The sequence below is a fragment of the Ochotona princeps genome, chromosome 22 (genome assembly GCF_030435755.1).
Source record: "Ochotona princeps isolate mOchPri1 chromosome 22, mOchPri1.hap1, whole genome shotgun sequence".
Taxonomy (NCBI): Eukaryota; Metazoa; Chordata; class Mammalia; order Lagomorpha; family Ochotonidae; genus Ochotona; species Ochotona princeps.
The window spans coordinates 17,329,147-17,346,360 of NC_080853.1; the positions used below are offsets into that span (position 1 = coordinate 17,329,147).

Below are 17,214 nucleotides of genomic sequence, written 5' to 3' on the forward strand. Positions count from 1 at the left end.
ACCTGGAAGAAGTTCCTGGCTCCTGGCTTTGGATCGGCGCAGCACCAGCCGTTGTGCTCACTTGGGGAGTGAATCATTGGACGGACAGAACTTCCTCTCTGTCTCTCCTCTCTGTATATCTGACTTTGTAATAAAAATAAACAAATCTTTTAAAAAAAGAAAGAAAAAAAATAGTCAAAGGCTAAATTTTTAACAGTGTTTTAATTGTGGTAAATAAAATAATGTAACTGAACTTGCCAGTGTGGTGTGTCTTGAGGAGTGTGTTGGCCCCCTGGTGCAGCAGAGCTAAGACTCCATCCTCCAGGAACAGCACCCACCTCCCCTTTCCCAGCCTCAGGCAGCCACCCTGTGCTTTCTGTCACTTCAGCTACTGGATAACCTCACCTGAGTGGAATCTTGCATGTTTCACTTAGCATGTCCTCAAGGTTTCTCCATGGTGTCGCATGCTTTGGGATTTGCTTGGAAGATACCGGGTTGTGAAGCAAGATGGAGCTGAGTTGGAGCCTGGTTCTAGTCACTTACTAATTGAGTGACCTGAGTGAAGTTGCTTCACCTCCTTGAGCTTCAGTTTCTTCATTCCTAAAATGGTGTTGCCTCACATGGCTCTGCAGCAGAACTCTGTCTCCACCAGCTTGACCAGCATGCCACGTGGTAGATGGGTGGTGAATGGTCGTCCTCAGCCATAGCAGTGAGGGACCGTGTTGTCCTTTGGTGACTGCAGCGGGCTGAAGAGCGGGCTGTGCCCTAGACACTCGGGGTCTTGAGGCAGCTGTGTCCCTGTACTGACTCCTCAAGCAGTTGACCTCAGCGCTTTAGAAAGGCTGCTGGAATGAGATTGCTTTGGTACACACTTGCTATCACAGGTTTTAATTTCTTTCTGCCTCAGTTTTTCATTTGTAAGACAAGGATAATTAAAAAAGGGACCTAACCTCCTAGGCTGTGGTGAGGAGCTTGTGAATTTAAACATACAAAGGTACTTACAGTGGTGTCTGAAATAAGTATGCCATGATATTTAGCTTGTAGTGTTGTTCATAAAGGTTCTGTATTCTGATGAGTCTGTTTCTTTTCCTGACTTCTCCCTTTAGTTCGAGGTAGATGGGTGTATCCAACTCAGTATTTCCACATACTTGTATGCTGGTACTTCAGTCCTGATATGTTGAAAATTGAAATCCTGATTTCCACTCAACCTGATCTTCTTGAGGTCTTTCTCATCTCCTTAAATACGGGCATGAGGGGGCCTGGGAGACAGCTGCCTGAAGCTCACTTTGTTTTCTTCTTTCCTTGTTGCCTCATCAGGCTAATAAAAACTGCCTGTAGGTGCTTTAGAGCCTCAGGAGCCCTTGCATACATATCAGCACATCTGATCCTTAAGGCTAATCAGGTCTTAGAAATCCCTTGCTGTAAACTCTCCAGTCACATCCTCATCAAAGCTTATTCCTTATCATGGGTGTGCAGAGCCCTGGCTCATGAGTAAGAGGAAAGAATAAACCAGGTAAACCATGGACTCTAATCAGTGGTGAATTCACCTATCAAGTCAAGGCTCATCACCCCCGATATCCTGGAGTTGGACAGTTGGTGACCAGCCGGGTTATGGCCCTCTGTGCCCCTCACGTGCTCTCACTAGCTCGCTGTTGTATTTTCATATGAAATCCGGCTGTTACTTCATTTTTTTCCTTTAGATTGACTCACTTTAAAACATTTCAGTGCTTGTTTTGGCCTTATTTTAAGTATTAGTATTTGTAAAACCTGAGTTTGTCAGGCGAACAGATCTTTTGTGAAGGCTAAATTAGTTACCCCCCATCCCCCCCAAAAAAGCTCAAACTCTAGATGGAATACGCTCCTGTAAGAGGAAGAGATTTTCACGAGCCCATGGAAGGTGCATATTATGAAAAAAATTCACCTGGTTTTATTTGTTTCCTCTAACATAAGCTTTTCAATTTGCTTTTCCACAAACTTTCTGAAATCTTTTTTTTTTTTTTTAAAGATTTATTCATTTTATTACAGCCAGATATATACAGAGGAGAGACAGAGAGGAAGATCTTCCGTCCGATGATTCACTCCCCAAGTGAGCCGCAACGAGCCGATGCACGCCGATCCGAAGCCGGGAACCTGGAACCTCTTCCGGGTCTCCCACGCGGGTGCAGGATCCCAATGCATTGGGCCGTCCTCAACTGCTTTCCCAGGCCACAAGCAGGGAGCTGGATGGGAAGTGGAGCTGCCAGGATTAGAACCAGCGCCCATATGGGATCCTGGGGCTTTCAAGGCGAGGACTTTAGCCGCTAGGCCACGATGTCGGGCCCAAACTTTCTGAAATCTTTAAGATATGTAGATACCATTCATTTCAACAAGCATTCATAGGGTTTGAAAGTCCCTGGTTATGTTGAAATAGCAGAAACTCCACTTTTTAAAAAATTATTATTAGAAAGTCAGATATACAGAGAGGAGGAGGAGAAAGAGAGGAAGATCTTCCATCCATTCATTCACTCCCCAAGGGGATCTTCTGTCCATTGATTCACTCCCCAAGGGCTGCAACGACCAGAGCTGTGCCGATCTGATGCCAGGAGCCTGGAGTCTATTCTGGGTCTCCCACGTGGATGCAGGGTACCAAGATTTTGTGCCGTCTTCGACTGCTTTCTCAGGCCAAAAACAGGGAGCTGGATGGAAAGCAGGGCCACCGGAACATGAACTGGGGCCGATAAGGGATTTTAGCACATGCAAGGAGAGTACTTCAGTTGCTTGGCTACCATGCCAGGTCCGAAACAGCAGAAACTCCAGTTAAAGAAAGAAGCAAATGGGCCCTGCGCGGTGGCCTAGCAGCTGAAGTCCTTGCCTTGCATGCACCGGGGTCCCATGTGGGCACCAGTTTTAATCTTGGCAGCACCACTTCCCATTCAGCTCCCTGCTTGTGGCCTGGGAAAGCAGTCGAGGACGGCCCAAAGCCTTGGGACCCTGTACCTGAGTGGGAGACCTGGAGGAGGTTCCCAGCTTCTGGCTTTGGATCAGTGTAGCTCCAGCTGTTGCGGCCACTTGGGGAGTAACTCATCAAGTGCAGGGTCTTTCTCACTGTCTCTCCTCCTCTCTCTGTATTTCTGATTTTGTAATAAAAATAAATAAAATCTTTAAAAAAAAAAGATGCAAGTAGTCATGGTTGGCATCTTGTCGGAATAAATGAACAAGATGATTTAGCTTCACTAGTAATCCTTTAAGTGTCTGTTCATCTATATTTAATATGAATTTTTTTTGTTTATTTACTGGAAAAGCAGTTTTACAGAGAGAAGGAGAGATGGAAAGATCTTCCTTTCCTGGTTCACTCTATAAATGGCCGCAATGGCCAGCGCTCAGCTAATCTGGAGCCAGGAGCCTTGAACCTCATCTGGGTCTCCCACGCAGTCTGGGTACTGAGACTTTGGACTGTCCTTGTCTGCTTTTCCAGTCCACCAGCAGGGAGCTGTGAATGGGAAGTGGAGCTGTTGGGATTAGAAGTGGTGCCACCCATATGGGATCCCAGCACATTCAAGGTGAGGACTTTAGGTGCTGGGCCACCGCGCTGGGCCCCTTCTTGTTTTTGTTTTTAAAGACTATTTATTTGAAAGGCAGAGTTACGTATAGAGAGGGGGAGAGAGAGAGCTTCCGCAGGCTGTGGGCTGAGCTGGGGTGGGCCCCACTGAAGCCAGGTACCAGCAGCTTCCAGGTGTCTCACATTTTGTGTGTTCCAGAGTGCTTTCCCAAGCACAGTATTGGAGGCCATATGAGGTGGAACATTGAACTTGTGTGCATATGGGATGCCAATGTCTTTGTGGTGGTTTTACCTGCTACACTACATTGTGTTTTTTGTTTTTTTCCTTTTAAGCCCTCCATCCTCCTGCTGTTACTGGCAGGGGTTTGGACTGATTTCTTTCTTTCTTTCTTTTTTTTTTTTTTAAGATTTATTTTATTTTTATTACAAAGTCAGATATACTGAGAGGAGGAGAGATAGAGAGGAAGTGGAGCTGCCGGGATTAGAACCAGCGGCCATATGGGATCAAGGCGAGGACCTTAGCCACCAGGCCACGCTGCCGAGCCCTTGGACTAATTTCTTACAAAATCTGCGATGCAGCTGAATACTCAGCACTTTTCACTGTAATGCAGAGTATTTTATTTGCTTTTCTAAAATATTTTAGATCCTGTTTCTAAGTTTTATACCTTTTCTTTTTAAATATTTATTTTTAATTGAAAAGAGACATACAGGGAGAAGGAAAGACAGAAGAAAGATGTTCCATCTGTTGGTTCACTCCCTAAGTGGCTGCAACGGTCAGAGCTGAGCTGATCCAAAGCTGGGAGCCAGGAGCTTCTTCTGGGTCTTCCACACAGGTGCAGGTTTCTGAGACTTTGGGTTGTCCTGGACTGCTTTCCCAGGCCACAAGCAGGAAGCTGAATTTTAAGTGGAGCAACTGGGACTTGGTCAGCAGCCACATGGGATTCTGGCACTTGAAGGGGGAGGATTTGTCAGTCGAGGCATTGCACCGGGCAGAATTTGAACATTCTTGTACATTATATTTAATGTATAGCTACACCGTTTTGAGGGTCATGGACTTACAATTGCAGTGTCATGTGTAAGAGTAGGTCCAGCATCAATAGCTACTACTAAAATTACCAAAGAGTTGGGCCCGGCGTGTAAGCGTAGCAGTTAAGGTCCTCATCTTGAATTGCGCCGGGATCCCATATGGGCACCAGTTCTAATCCCGGCAGCTCCACTTCCCATCCAGCTCCCTGCTTGTGGCCTGGGAAAACAGTCGAGAACGGCCCAGATCCTTGGGACTCTGCACCCATGTGGGAGACTTGGAGGAGGTTCCTGGCTCCTGGCTTTGGATTGGCTCAGCTCCAATGATTGCGGCCGCTTGGGAAGTGAATCATTGGACGAAAGATCTTCTTCTCTGTCTCTCCTCTCTGTATATCTGACTTTGTAATAAAACAAATAAATCTTTAAAAAAAAAGTTATCCAAAAGTTGTATTAAGTGTCCTAACCACCACCAGTAGTGTTTTCATTTGCATTCTGTTGTTTCTTGTTTTCACTAATCTGTGGTAATACCAGTCTTTTAATTTTAGCCTTTCTTGCAGGTGTGTAGTTGTAGAGCATTATGGTTTAACTTTGCATTTTCCCCAATGACTAATGAGGTTAGGCACCTCTGAGATGGTTTTTGATCATTTGGACATCCTTTTGTGACTCGCCTGTTTAAACTTGTGGAACACACACATGCATACATGACACATAGACATATGCATGCATGTAAATATGCAGATATGTAGATACATACACATGCGTGTATATACACGGATATACATATATGCACACATATATGTGTATGTGGTTAGGTACATCTAAACAAAATTTAGTTGAAAATTTAAAAAATTTCTGTGCATGAACCCTTTATAGGAATGGTTTGCGAATGTTATTCTACTGCTTTCCTTTTTAAAAATTTAGTTATTTTTATTAGAAAGGCAATAAATATGCATCTTGACCTATACTGACCTGCTGAAAAATTCCCTGCTCTGATCATTCCATCTTCTTTTTAAGTTCATGTCTTCATTTTACTGGTCTGTGTAACCTTGTGCTGATACTACATTGCCTTATTTTCTTTTTTTTAATGCGTTAATTTTGGCTAGAATAAATAGAAATTTGTTTTCCTACTTTTGGTTGGTTGGTTTTTAATTTTCCTTGACCCTTTGTTATTTCCATATGCATTTTAGAATGAGCTTGTCGGCCTGGGTTGGCAGCCTAGTGGCTAAAGTCCTCACCTTGCGTGTGCTAGGATCCCATATGGCCACCAGTTTGTGTCTTGGCTGCTCCGCTTCCATCCAGCTCCCTGCTTGTGGCCTGGGAAAGCAGTAGAGGACAAAGTCTTGGGACCCTGCACCCATGTGGGAGACCTGGAAGAGGCTCCTGGCTTCGGATTGGCTCAGCTCTGGCCGTTGTGGCCATTGGGGAGTGAACAGTGGATGGAAGATCTTTCTGCTTCCCCTTCTCTATAAATCTGCCTTTCCAACAAAAATAAATCTTTAAAAAAAAATAATGAACTTGTATTTTTTTGCAACAAGATTTTGATTGGGATTCTGTCCGCTCTGTTAAACTCAGTACCTTTGTTCGATGTTTTCTCTGTACTTTTCAGTTGTGCTTAATCTTCTTGGTTTTGTTTTATACAGTGTTCTGTGCAGCAGTCTTGCATAACTGTTAGGTTTTTTCCATGCACTAGACAATGTTTTATGGTATTGTAAGAGTATTTTCAAAACTGGAGATGTATAGAAAGAAGTTTTTTTAATAAATATTTTATTTTTTTATTGGAAATTCAGATACACAGAGGAGGAACAGAGAGGAACATTTCCCGTCTTTTGATTCACTCCTCAAGTGGCTGCAACAGCCGGAGTTGCGCTGATCCGGAGCCAGGAGCTAGGAGCCTCCTTCAGGTCTCCTATGTGGGTACAGGGTCATCCTCGACTGCTTTCGCAGGCCACAAGCAGGGAGCTGGATGGGAAGCGGGGCTGCCGGGATTAGAACCAGTGCCCATATGGAATCCCATCATGTGCAAGGCGAGGACTTTAGCCACTTGGCTACTGCGCCAGGCCCAGAAACAAAGTTTAAATATTACTCTTATGTTGCTGTAATTTATCTTTAGATTCTTTTGGGTTGTGTATATATGTATATTCTGAATGTTGGATCATCTGCAAGTGAAGCATTTTTTTAAATGTTTATAGTGGTGAAGGTGATGTGTATTTTTTTAAGATTTATTTATTTGTATTTGAAAGGCAAATTTACAGAGATTTTGCAGAGCCAATTCCAAAAGTCAGATGCCACATGTTTGCTCTGATATAAGATAACTTCCATCAAAACTCTTGAGGCTGGGATGATTAGGGGTCGTTTTGATCATCTTTTGGAATGTCTCTTGCTTGTTTCAATATGCAGTTTTGTAGAGTCAAATCTAATTATTTTTGCAGTGAATGTTTCCTTTTTGCACTTCCTAGTTGTCTGTATCTCTCCCTGTAAGTTCTTGTGATTCATTAATTGATCATCCCTAAGAGATGGATTGCCTGTAAACACTTGAGATTATAAATGCCCGTTTTGACACTGTTTTGCTATAATTAATGAATAATGGAGTTCTAGTTATTAATTGTAATTCCTCTGTGCCACAAGCATCATGCACTAGCATCTATTCCTACAAAGAAGGTTTTTTTATTCCAGTTTTCACCACTCTTGTGGTGCATTTTTATTTTAGTAGCATGATTATTAACTTCACGGTGATGAAAACTTGTTTTCACCCCTGTGTGGACTGTGTTCACTGAATCTCTAAGTTAGAGGATATATAATGGAAGTGTAGTGGAGACTGATACATTCAGGTATGAAGACAAAGTGCTGAATATCTCTGTGCATACAGACCAGAGATGGACTCGCAGTGAAAGAACTGAAACTATCCCAACAGTAAGATGATGGACTCCCTGACAATGTCCATGCCTACATTGTTGGGAAATGTTTCAACAACACCACGATGGACTTGTGACTGTTCATGAAGGACATTCATTGTAAAATTAGAAGGGAAATCAATGTGGCGGAGGAGGGATCTTGGAGAAGGGCATGGGCAACCCTAGAACCTATGGAACTATATCATAAAACAAAATATGTTGAAAAAAATGTTCGTAATGGTGATGCTGAGGTGTATTTTTTTTTTAAGATTTATTTACTTTTATTTTTATTTGAAAGGCAAATTTACAGAAAGAAAGATCTTCCATCTGCTGGTTCACTCCCCAAATGATTACAGCAGCCAAGAGCCTTTTCCGGGTCTCCCACAAGGGTATAGGGTCCTAGAGATTTGGGCCATCCTCTACTCTTTCATTCAGTCGGCAAGCAGGGAGCTGGAAGGGAATTGGAGCAGCCAGGGAAGAAATGAGCGCCCATATGGGATCCTGGCAGTTGCAGAGTGAGGACTTAGCGCCCATATGGGATCCTGGCAGTTGCAGAGTGAGGACTTAGCGCCCATATGGGATCCTGGCAGTTGCAGAGTGAGGACTTAGCGCCCATATGGGATCCTGGCAGTTGCAGAGTGAGGACTTAGTGCCCTTGAACCATGATGCCAGGTCATCAAGTGAAGTTTTTGTTCTTTCCATTCTTAGTTCTTTATCTTATTCTGCTTCTTAAGGCTTGAGGTCTTGTGTTAGCTTGTTTCTGATGTAGGATGAGAAAGCCTTCTATATTTCACTGTCAGGTATATTTGAATGGGTTTTCTGAAGATACCTGTCACTAGAAATTTACTTTTTTTAAATATTTCTGCTTTCCCAGGCCACAACGGAGCTGAATGGGAAGTGGGGCTGCCAGGATTAGAATCAGCACCCATATGGGATCCCAGTGTATGCAAAGCGAGGGCTTTAACTTTTAGGCTACCACTGTGGACCCCTAATAATTTTTTATATTGTATTTACTGATTTATTTAAAAAAATTTGAGGCTGGGACCTTTATGTAGTACATTAAGACTCTGCCTGTGGTGCCAGCATCCTATATGGGCACCCGTCTGAGCCCTAGCTGCTCCACTGCCGATCTATCTCTGCTAGTGTGCGTGGGAAAGTGGTGGAAGGTGGCCCAAGTCCTTGGGCCCTTGCACCTGTGTGGGAGACCTGAAAGAATGGTTCCAGGTTCCTGGTTTCAGATTGGCTTACCTTTGGCTGTTGTGGCCACATGGGGAGTATCCCATGTGTCCCAGCTGCTCCACTCCATCCAACTCTGTTTATGGCCTACTTACGGAAAGAAGTGGGCCCTGAACCCATGTGAGAAACCTCTTGGATCAGCAGAGCTCTGACCATCTGGGGAGTAAACCAGCAGATGGAAGGTCTTTCTCTCTCTCTTCTTCCCTCTATAAAGTCTGCCTTTCAAATGAAAACAAATCTTCAGAAGAGTATATATTGCTTGGTCTTGGTGTATAATCTTTTTATATACTGCTGGATTTTATTTGGTAGTCTCTTCTGATGATTTTTATGTTTGTATTGTGATAGATCAGTGTCCTTTCCTTGAGATGTCTTTGTCTGAGGTTGGTATCCCTGCCTGTACCCTGGGAAAGCAGTGGAGGACGGCCCAAAGCTCTAAGACCTTGCATGAGAGACCTGGAAAAAGCTCCTGGCTCCTGTCTTCAGATCAGCAGAGCTGTGGGCGTTGGGGCCATTTAGGGAATGAACAAGTGGATGGAAGACCTTTTTCTCTTTCTCTGCTTCTCTTCATAAAATCTGATTTACTCTTCAATAAAAATAAGTAAATATTAAAAAGTAAAAACTTCAGACACACACAGTTCTGGCTGTTGCGGCCGTTTGGGAGAGTAAACCAGTGAATGGAAGATGCCTGTCTCTGCTTCTCTCTGTAAAGTCTGATCTGCCTTTCCAATAAAAATAAATTTTTTAAAAGGCAAGTTTACAGAGATAGAAGTGAATACAGGGTATCAGTTAAGGAAGTTTTTTTTTTTTTACATTGGCATCAATTTGTTTAATTTTTCAGTATCTTTTTAATATTTACGTAGTTGAGAGGGGTGTATGCCATGTGGGTGTCTGATTAGGGTGGGGAGGTTCAGGTACTGAGGAAGGTGGGTGAGACAAATGTTTCAGTTTATTTTTCCTTGTCTTGGAGGTGGAGGGATTGCTATTTGCAGTCAAACTGCGTCAGCAGCTGGGGGTGGGGGACAGTTACTTGTTGATGCCTTAGAGACCTCGGTGTGGGGTAGAATGTTCTGAGGGTGTTTCTTGGTTCGTTTTGATAGTTCTGAGAAGTTTTTGGTTTCATTGCTTCAGGATTGAGAAAATCTTTCCACCTTAGTGCATCCATAGACCCAGGATCATGCCCTACAGCTTGGCAACCTGTCCAGCCTGTTCTGCTTTCCGTCCTCTGATGAGACACTTGTCCCCTGCTGGCCTGGATGACCTGGCCATCATGTCCCTCGTGTGCATCTGCATACGCTGTCCACTGCATAGGCATCAGCAACTGAGGAGACCCAGTCCTGATACATGCGCTCCAAGGTCCGACCACACATCCTGTGATTTCCTCTGTGGCCAGGGTCTGAGTCCAGTGGTCTAGTTGGGAAGTCCCCCAAACCTCACCTGGGGTGACCTCAGACTTGTGTGCACCAGGCAGTGCACAGTCAGGTGCAGTCTTGTCACATGCACCAGTCAGCGTTCATGCTGGTGGATGCAGCTGCCTGATCAATTCTGCCCAAACCCCATATCTCACAGGAACTGACAAGGTGCTGCAGCCCAGCCAGCCTGCTGTGACCCCGTCCTCATGTATATCAGCAGGTGTCACAGCCTAGTTGTGGTGACCTCCAGTTACCCCCACACATGTCCTGCCCCCAACCGTGGTTTTTGCACTTGCCAGCCTCTGCTGTGGCCTAGCCCAGCCCACCCTGTATCCCATTCAGGTCATACAAACCTATGGGTACTGTGGCTTAGCTCAGCCTGCCTTTCCCCCACACCTGGCCTTCACATTTGCCCGACAGGTGCCGCTGCCTTGTCCAGCCTGATCCGGCCCCAGCCCTGATTCTTGTGCTCACCAGCGATAGTCTAGTAGAGGAGCGCTCATAGTTTCCCTGCCAGGCATGTTCCCAACCTGAATCTTGTGCCTGCCAGGGGGTTCTGTGGTCCAGTCTGACATGACTCAAACCCAGTCCCAGCACTTGAAAGCTGGTGCCCCGACTAGCTCTGCTGTTCCACACCTATTCTGGCTCTTATGCTTATCAGCAGATATGGCAGCCTAGCCCAAAACAGCTTGGCTCCAGTTCCAGCTCTCATGCTCACCACTAGAAGCAGCAGCTGAGCAAGGTAGTCCCCGAAATTCCCCTACCAGGCTTGCTCTGAGCACTGGGACTTGCTGTGCCATCAGGTGCTGTGGCCTGCCTCCCGTCTTGGTATTTGCCAGCAATTGCAGCAGCCTTGCCTAGCCCTCATGTGAACTGTTGATTGTGTGGTCCAACCTGGCCTGGCTTGCACTCTGTCCTGGCTTACTTGCCTAAGTGTGTGCTGTGGACTGACCCTGCCCGCCTTCCCACAGACCTAGCTTACATTATGCCAGTGGGTGCTGCAGCCCAGCCTGGTTTAGTCTGCTACCAGCCCTGGTTCTTGGTACTCACCAGCGGGAGCTGTGCTTAGCAGTGGAGTTCTTTAAGTTCCCCTGCTAGGCTATCTTCCAGCAACTGATCTTGTGAATGCTGGCACGTGCTTGTACTAAGACTGACATGGCTGGCCCCTAATCCTGACACTCACTGGTAGGTACTGTGGCCTAGCCCAACTGGCCTGCACCCATTACGGCTCTCGATGATGGGTGCTACAACCAAGCCCAACCTGGCCTATCGCTAGAACTCAGCTCTCACGAGAGCCAGCAGGTGCCATGGCCTAGTCTGGACTGTCCCACACCCATCCTGACTCATACGATTGCCAGTGGGTGCTAAAGTCCAGCCCATTCTGACCCAGACCAAGCCCACACAAATACTGATGGCTGCTACGAACTTGCCCAGCCTTGTCTGTTCACAGCCTGGCTCACCAGTGGGAGTTACAGCTTGTCAGGGGAGTCCCCAGAGTTCCCCTACCAGGCCTGTCTCCAGCTCCAGGATTTTTGTGTGCTGGCAAGTGCTTTGACCCAGCCTGGCCTGTCCTACCCAGAGTCTTAGCTCTCACTGGCGGGTGTTGCAGCCTAGCCCAGCCAGGCACAGCTTATACCCTATCCTGGCTCTCTTGTGTGCCAGTGGATGTTGAGGTCTGACCTGTCCTCAGACCCAACCAATACAAATGCTGATGAATGCCGCAGACTTGGCTGGCCTGGCCGGCTCCCAGCTCTGGTTCTTGTACTCCCCAATGGGTGCTGGGGCCTAGTAGGCCAGTCCTCAAATTTGTCTACTAAGCCTGCTCCCTGCCCTTGATCTCAAACATGCCAGTGGGGATAGTGGCACTGCTTAGTGTCGTCTGCCCTCAGTTTTAGCCGTTGTGTGTGCCAGCGGGTGCTGCAGCCTGACCTCCTTTTAGCTCCCATTAGTGGCATGTGGGTTCCTGTCAGTTGAATTCTGTGGTCCAGCCTGGCTCAGTCTATCTCTGCCCCTCGCTCTCTGTGTAAGCTGTTGAGTGCTGCAGTCCCACAGAGGCAAGCCCACAGTTCCCCTACAGAATCTGTCCCTGGGTTTGGTGCTCTCTGTTCTGGTGGGTACTGAGGCCCAGCCTCACATGGCCCACCCCCTACTCTGACACTTGCAAGCAGATACTATGGTTTAGCCCAGCCAGGTGTGGCCTTCAGTCCCAGCTTTTGTATGTGCCTGTGGACAGAAGGTGATGCTATTTAGGCCAGCCTAGGTCTCCCATGTGGGCTGGTGCCCAGGGCTGACCCAGATTGCCCTCTGGTTTCCCTCCTTTGAACCACTTTGGTCAGTTCTCTCACCTACCTGCGACTATGGTTGTCTGGTCCGTGGAAGAAGTTGTTCCTTCCTTGTCAAACGTGCCCTCAGTAGCTCCTGCTCCAGTATGTCGCAGATCCCCTTCCCTGGGCAATCTGCAGCTCCTCCACCTTGAGGCCAGGGTGGCATGTCCTGGTCCAGGGTTCCCTACATTTCTCACTTCTCTTTTTTGTTTTTTAAAGAATTATTTGTTTATTAAAACGTTAAGCTTTATTTTATTTTTATTGGAAAGTCAGATATACAGAGAGGAGGGGAGACAGAGAAAGATCTTCTGTCCATTGATTCACTTCCCAAGTGGCCGCAACGGCCAGAGCTGTGTTGATCCCAAGCCAGGAGCCTGCAGCCTCTTCTGGGTCTCCCACATGGGTTCAGGGTCCCAAAGCTTTGGACTGTCCTCAACTGCTTTCCCAGGCCACAAGCAGGGAGCTGGATGGGAAGTGGGCTGCCAGGATTAGAACCGGTGCCCATATGGGATCCTGGTGCATGCAAGGCAAGGACTTTAACTGCTAGGCTACTGCACCGGACCCGCCTGGCTTGCATTTTGAAGAAAGAACTTTTTAGGTAGAAAGACAGGGAGAGGACATTTTAAGCAGTTGAAGAACAAGTATGTAGAGAGAAAAATGTGCATTGGTAAAGAGATAAAGCTGGGAAAAGGAGGTAGGTGATAGACTTTAAAGATTTATTTATGGGCTTGATGCAGTAGCCTAGTGGCTCAAGTCCTTGCCTTGCATGCACCAGGATCCCATATGGGCACTGGTTTATGTCCGGAATACTCCACTTTCCATCCTGCTCCCTGCTTGTGGCCTGGGAAAGCAGTTGAGGATGGGCCAAAGCCTTGGGATCAGATCAGCTAAGCTCATTCTGACTGTTGCGGTGGCCTCTTGGGGAATGCACCATTGGATGGAAGATCTTTGTATCTCCTTCCCTCTGTAATCTTACTTTACAATAAAAATGGAATAAACCTTAAAAAGAGTTACTTATTTGAGAGGTAGAGTTAAAGAGAGAAGGGGGAGACAGAGATCTTGCATCTTCTGTTTCACTCCCCCAGTGTCTGCAATGACCATGGTGAGCCAGGTTGATGTCATGAGTCTGAAATTCCATCTGGGTCTCCTGAGGTGGTATTGGGGGTTCAAGTACTGCTTTCCCTGGCGAAATAGCAGGGAGCTGAATCAGCAAAGTGGGGCAGCCAGTAATTGAAACTGTGCTTTTGTAGGATACTAGAGGGAATCATAGGTGGGAGTTTGCTTTGCTTCAGCGCCATCCAGCCCATGGTCATAGGTTAAGAAGGGAGCTGTATTTCAGGGCAGTGTTGAACTTTCAGCTTATAGGCTGTTGGGAGCTTTTGAAGGTTTTGAGGAAGAGACTTGTTTTCCTGTGTGGTTTTGAGATTTGACTGTTCTTGCCAAATCTACTTTGTGGTTCTTTCCTCACTAGTAAAATACTGTTTGTTTTGTTTTTACAGTTCACTGAACCTTTCTTGATGGAGAGGGACAAACAATCCAAGTGGAGTGGGATTCCTCAACTGCTGCTTAAGCTGTGGGCGACCAGCCACCTACACAGTGACTTTGTTGAGTGCCAAAATATCCTTAAGGTAACTCTCAGCCCTGGAGGTGCTACCTTCAGGACCTCTGGTGGCCACAGGGGGTCTGCGAGTTTGTGAAGGCCAGAAAAAATGCAAAGAAGAAAATAGAAGTGCCTTGCAGTCCTGTTGTGGAGATAATTACCATTGGATTTCCTGTGTGTATCCTTCTGGCCTCATTTGTGCTGCATTGTGGCAGTGCTTGGTTTATTTGTAAGGTCAGCATTTGTGCCCTGGGGCTCAGATGGCATTCTTTTTTTAACGGATGTCAGAGATCCCAGGTTGCTAACATCTTAGGAGAGGTGTCCTGGTGATGTTGGTGGTTATAACTAACATAGATTGAAGGGGCGGGCTTTGGTGGTGGGAGAGCAGTGGGAGGAGTGCAAAGCCATTATGCCCTGCAGTTGTCACGCTTGTGGGCTTCCGAGTCATTGGAGAGCTTGTGCATGCACCGAGTGGGGAGCTTCTGAGTGTGTGGCTCTGTAGGTCTGGGGCTACTAGTCCAAATTTTAGCTTGAGGTTGGGCTCACGTTTGAATTTTCATTTCAGCTCTGGCTATTTTAAAATTTACGTAATTTCTATTTGATCATAGTGAAGCAGAAGGGTAAAATGTTCTTGGCAGGTAAAGATATGATTATAATTCACATAGTTATTTTGAAACATAAGCTTTTTTGCTAATAAGGAGAGTTGTGTTCTTTACCTTTTCGCAGTCTGTTTGCTGGGAATAAACATATCCTCTTTAGAATGCTTCTCAAAGGATTGTGCATTATTTCATTTGATTCCTTCAAAACTTCTGAGATTGAAAAATTAAGAGAAATTAACATTTGTTAAGTCCTTGCTGTGTGGTCATTTCTTTCTTTTTTTTTTTTTTTAAAGATTTATTCATTTTATTACAGCCAGATATACAGAGAGGAGGAGAGACAGAGAGGAAGATCTTCCATCCGATGTTTCACTCCCCAAGTGAGCCGCAATGGGCCGGTGCATGCCAATCCGAAGCCGGGAACCTGGAACCTCCTCCGGGTCTCCCACGCGGGTGCAGTGTCCCAGTGCTTTGGGCCGTCCTCGACTGCTTTCCCAGGCCACAAGCAGGGAGCTGAATGGGAAGTGGAGCTGCTGGGATTAGAACCGGCACCCATATGGGATCCCGTGGCTTTCAAGGCGAGGACTTTAGCCGCTAGGCCATGCCGCCGGGCCCGATCATTTCTTTTTATATCCAGCAAATACTTCAAATTTACCATGTATCAGACTTTTCTGTTGGCTTTTTTCCCCGCATTAGTTCTGTTCCATACCAAAAAAGGGGGGAGGGGAAATGTTTTTGTGAGTTGTTTCTGTATCCCTTCCCCTAGTAGGAGAACCACTCTCTCGCTTACCTGCTGGGTCTTGCAATCTGTGAGGACTGGTAAGAGGAATCCTTTGCTGGACATTTCTTCAAGGAACCTTTATCCCAGTCAAGAAGTGACAAAGTTCTACATAGGTGCAGAGTAAAAGTGCTGGATGGCACGAATGAATTACAGATGAATTTGCTGCTTTAGAGAAGCAGCAGAGTGCTTCTGGCTATGAAAATCAGGGACAACTTCTTGGCAGCGACATTGAAGCATTGATCTGATTATTTGCTGGAGAACCAGTTACTGCAAAACTTAGTATCCTTAAGCAACCACTACTGTTTATGTTACAGTTCTTGGTTGAGTGAGTGGTTGTAATGCTCCATGTGGTGTTTGGTGAACTGGTATGACATCTAGAATGTCCACAGTGGTCTTGCTCACATACCTGGCAAGTTGGTACTGGTTGTCAGTTGGAAATTGGCCAAGGATACCAGTTCTGGCCTCTGTTCTCCTTCTCACGGCTGCCCCAAATGTTGGGTTTCCAAGATGGCAAAAGCCAACACTATCAGGCTTTCATAAGGCTGTGCCCCAAGCAGGATAATGTCACTTTTACATCACACTCTGCTAGTTGAAGCAAGTCGTGCCAGCTGCGATGCAGTATGGGAAAGGATTCTCAGGGACTTGAATAGTACCGGGTGTGATTGTGCGGGCTCAAGTTGGTGAGGCAAATGCAAATGGGAGCCCAGGATCTGGTCTGTGTTGCATGCTCACACAATGTTTCTGTGTGCTTTTTCAAACTAGGAAATTTCCCCTCTCCTCTCCATGGAGGCCATGGCATTTGTTACTGAAGATAGAAAACTTACTCAAGAAACCACATATCCAAATACTTATATTTTTGATTTGTTTGGAGGTGTTGATGTAAGTACTGTTTATTATTATTACTACTAAATCATATGAGAATTTAATGCTTAAAATGGAATAAGAAAAATTTTAGAATTTGTAGGAAACTTTATGATTTAATTTTTAGAAGATTCACCCTTGATCAAGAAACATAGTTGTGGGTTCTTTTAGAAGTTTTTATTTGAACTGATATAATAGCCACCTTTCTAATGGTATGGAGTAAAAGGTGCGTCTCTCCAAGTGTCGCCTCAGAAGCCGTTGTGATCACTAGTTTGTCCTTTTGAAGCTGTCCTATGGTAGTAGTGTGTGTGTGTAAGTGGCACCCATCATCTCCATCTTTTGTTTTTCTCTTCACATATGTTAGTGTGTCTTGGATGTAGATACCTTGCTTGGGGGATAGTTTCCTTTTTTTAATCTTTATTATTATTATTATTATCATCATCATCATTTTATGATATTGTTCCATAGGTCCTGGGATTTTCCTTACTCCTTCCCTAAATTCCCTCCACTCTTCCCCTGAGTTCCCCTATATTATTGCTGTTGTATAGTTCTTCATAAAGTCATGTCCATCATTGTGGGCATGGACAATGGCAGAGTCCAGCATCCTATTGTCACGATATAGTTAACAGTTTTTTTTTTTAAAGATTTTTTATTATTATTATTGGAAAGCCGGATATACAGAGAGGAGGAGAGACAGAGAGGAAGATCTTCCATCCGATGTTTCACTCCCCAAGTGAGCCGCAACAGGCTGGTACGCGCCAATCTGAAGCCGGGAACCTGGAACCTCTTCCAGGTCTCCCACGTGGGTGCAGGGTCCCAAAGCTTTGGGCCGTCCTCAACTGCTTTCCCAGACCACAAGCAGGGATCTGGATGGGAAGTGGAGCTGCTGGGATTAGAACCGGCGCCCATATGGGATCCCGGGGCTTTCAAGGCGAGGACTTTAGCCGCTAGGCCACGCCGCCGGGCCCTAGTTAAC

The 17,214-nt window shown here is 45.8% G+C and overlaps 1 protein-coding gene across 2 annotated transcripts in view; it reads left to right on the top strand.

Annotated features, from left to right (window-relative positions):
- The window catches only part of TRPC4AP (transient receptor potential cation channel subfamily C member 4 associated protein), a 67,253-nt gene that overhangs the window by 3,494 nt on the left and 46,545 nt on the right, over positions 1-17,214 (top strand). For both annotated transcript variants that reach the window (XM_004585750.2, XM_004585751.2), the window contains exons 2-3: positions 13,900-14,028; positions 16,140-16,256. In XM_004585750.2, coding sequence (XP_004585807.2) covers positions 13,900-14,028; positions 16,140-16,256 — 246 coding nt within the window. The remainder of the gene's footprint in view (positions 1-13,899; positions 14,029-16,139; positions 16,257-17,214) is intronic.